Here is a 1,742-nt window from a genome sequence, read left to right as displayed (position 1 = left end):
GAGCCGGCATGCGTTCACCGGGGCTGAACTTGAAGTTGGTACCTTGACCTCGATCTCGTAATGAAAAGTTTCGAGTCGTCGCGAGAGCAGCAGCAGGTGCTTCAGTGAGTTGAGCCGTGTTGTCAAGGGGGGGGCGGGGCTGGCTAGTTTGAGCGTCGTCAAGAGATCTGTGGGGATGGCTCGAACGTAGGTGTCACGCAAATGGCCTTCGAATTCCCGCAGCGGCAATCCTTGCACATGAAGCTTGGTTGTGTGGTGTCTGGTCTGTTCCGATTTGAGCACATCAGAAGGTAACCACAAGAGGCCGCTGTTGAATTCAGCATCGACATAGTCCCATCTGCAGAATTCAAATGTGAGAAGGGCATGTTCCGAAGCAGGGACAAGACGGTTGCTCCTGTCATAGCGGACGACTTACTGGACAGATTGGAGCCTGCGAACCCTGTCTAGCACGCGCTTGATGCCAAAGGGGTCTAGATTGCTGCGGGCCACCACATGGTTGGTGTGGGCCGCTACGTTTCGGAAGAGGTTAGGGTATCGTGCCTCGGCGTCCGTTGACACAATGTTTTCGTTGAGGCACAGCACATGATAGACGATGGGGGTCGCGACTGCCTCGAATCTCCTCGACAAGCGACGGCTTGTGGCGGCCGATGGGGGATCAATGTCCCGGAGCTGGTCTGGTGTCAGCTGCGGGTTCGACGTGAGTTCGGGACAAAGACGAACGCCTCACATGCTCGATAATGAGGGCTAGCAGCTCAGAGCTGAGGTCGTTGAGAGACCATCGCTGTTCTGCAAGGCGGCGTGGGGAGGTCGCCATTCGCATGCGCGATGTGGTGCGGCAACTCAACCCGTCTCGATGGGGAGAGGGGAGGAGGAGAAGGGGAGAGGAGAGGAAGGCGATGGGGAGATATGGCGCGGCGGCATTCGAGATGAAGCTTGTCAGGGAGGGGATAGAGCCCTTCTGGTCATGGAGAGGGGACAGCTTAGTTTTATTGCTGAAGCCACCATGGACGGCAGGCGTCCGGGCGTATTTGTCTGATGAGATGGAATCGGGATGGGGCGAGATCATGATGCGCTCGTTGACAGGTGCGCTAGGCTTCTTGGGGAGAATGTCACGAGCAATGTCGGTACGGGGGCAGAAGGCACAGTAAGGTTAGGCACCTCAGGGTAGGTCGGTAGACCAGGGGAGGCGGGAGGCGGTCGTGGCAGATCGGGGCCGGAGGATCCAAGGAGGCCAGCGGACCGCGCATGCAATCTTAGGGCGAGAGAGGCTGCAGGCTGGCCGGCACGTCGTCCAGTAGAAGGTCGGCGATCGAAGCTGCGAGTGGAGGTGGAGGGCGCCGACAGCGAGGCGGAGGGATGAGACTAAGGAGGAAGATGGGGCCGATCAGTATGAGGATCAGGGGGTGCCAGCCAACTGGATCAGAGTAGGAGCCTCTTCCCAGGATGGGATAGAAAGTGAGAGAGAAGAGGCGGGGAGGGGAGAACAAGGGGACACGAACCGACTGAATGCGCGGGCTGTGGTGGGGTGTGAGAGGTGTAGGACAGGAATACGCCGATGAAGGGAAGAGAGGGAAAGGAATGGTCAAAAGGACACACGTAAAGCCACGGGCAGGTGAAATACACACTTGCATCGACCGACGAAACCGAGCGAGATCAGACCGCGCCTGCCCAGAGCTCAAACTCGCTCCCATGGCTCCTTCTGACAGCAACGGCTGCGTGGGAGCAGAAAGAGAAACACGGTC

The 1,742-nt window shown here is 58.4% G+C and overlaps 1 protein-coding gene across 1 annotated transcript; it reads right to left on the bottom strand.

Annotated features, from left to right (window-relative positions):
* Positions 1-411: 411 nt before the first annotated feature.
* Positions 412-814, bottom strand: VDBG_01959 (conserved hypothetical protein; the record flags this gene model as incomplete). Its single annotated transcript, XM_003007725.1, has 2 exons — positions 412-669; positions 728-814. The coding sequence occupies 2 exons, from the start codon at positions 812-814 to the stop codon at positions 412-414; spliced, it is 345 nt and encodes a 114-aa protein (XP_003007771.1).
* Positions 815-1,742: the final 928 nt, after the last annotated feature.

The sequence above is a fragment of the Verticillium alfalfae genome, genomic scaffold, assembly GCF_000150825.1.
Source record: "Verticillium alfalfae VaMs.102 supercont1.2 genomic scaffold, whole genome shotgun sequence".
NCBI classification, from domain to species: Eukaryota; Fungi; Ascomycota; class Sordariomycetes; order Glomerellales; family Plectosphaerellaceae; genus Verticillium; species Verticillium alfalfae.
The sequence above is the reverse complement of the archived record's forward strand: the minus strand, read 5'-3'. Positions and strand labels throughout refer to the sequence as shown.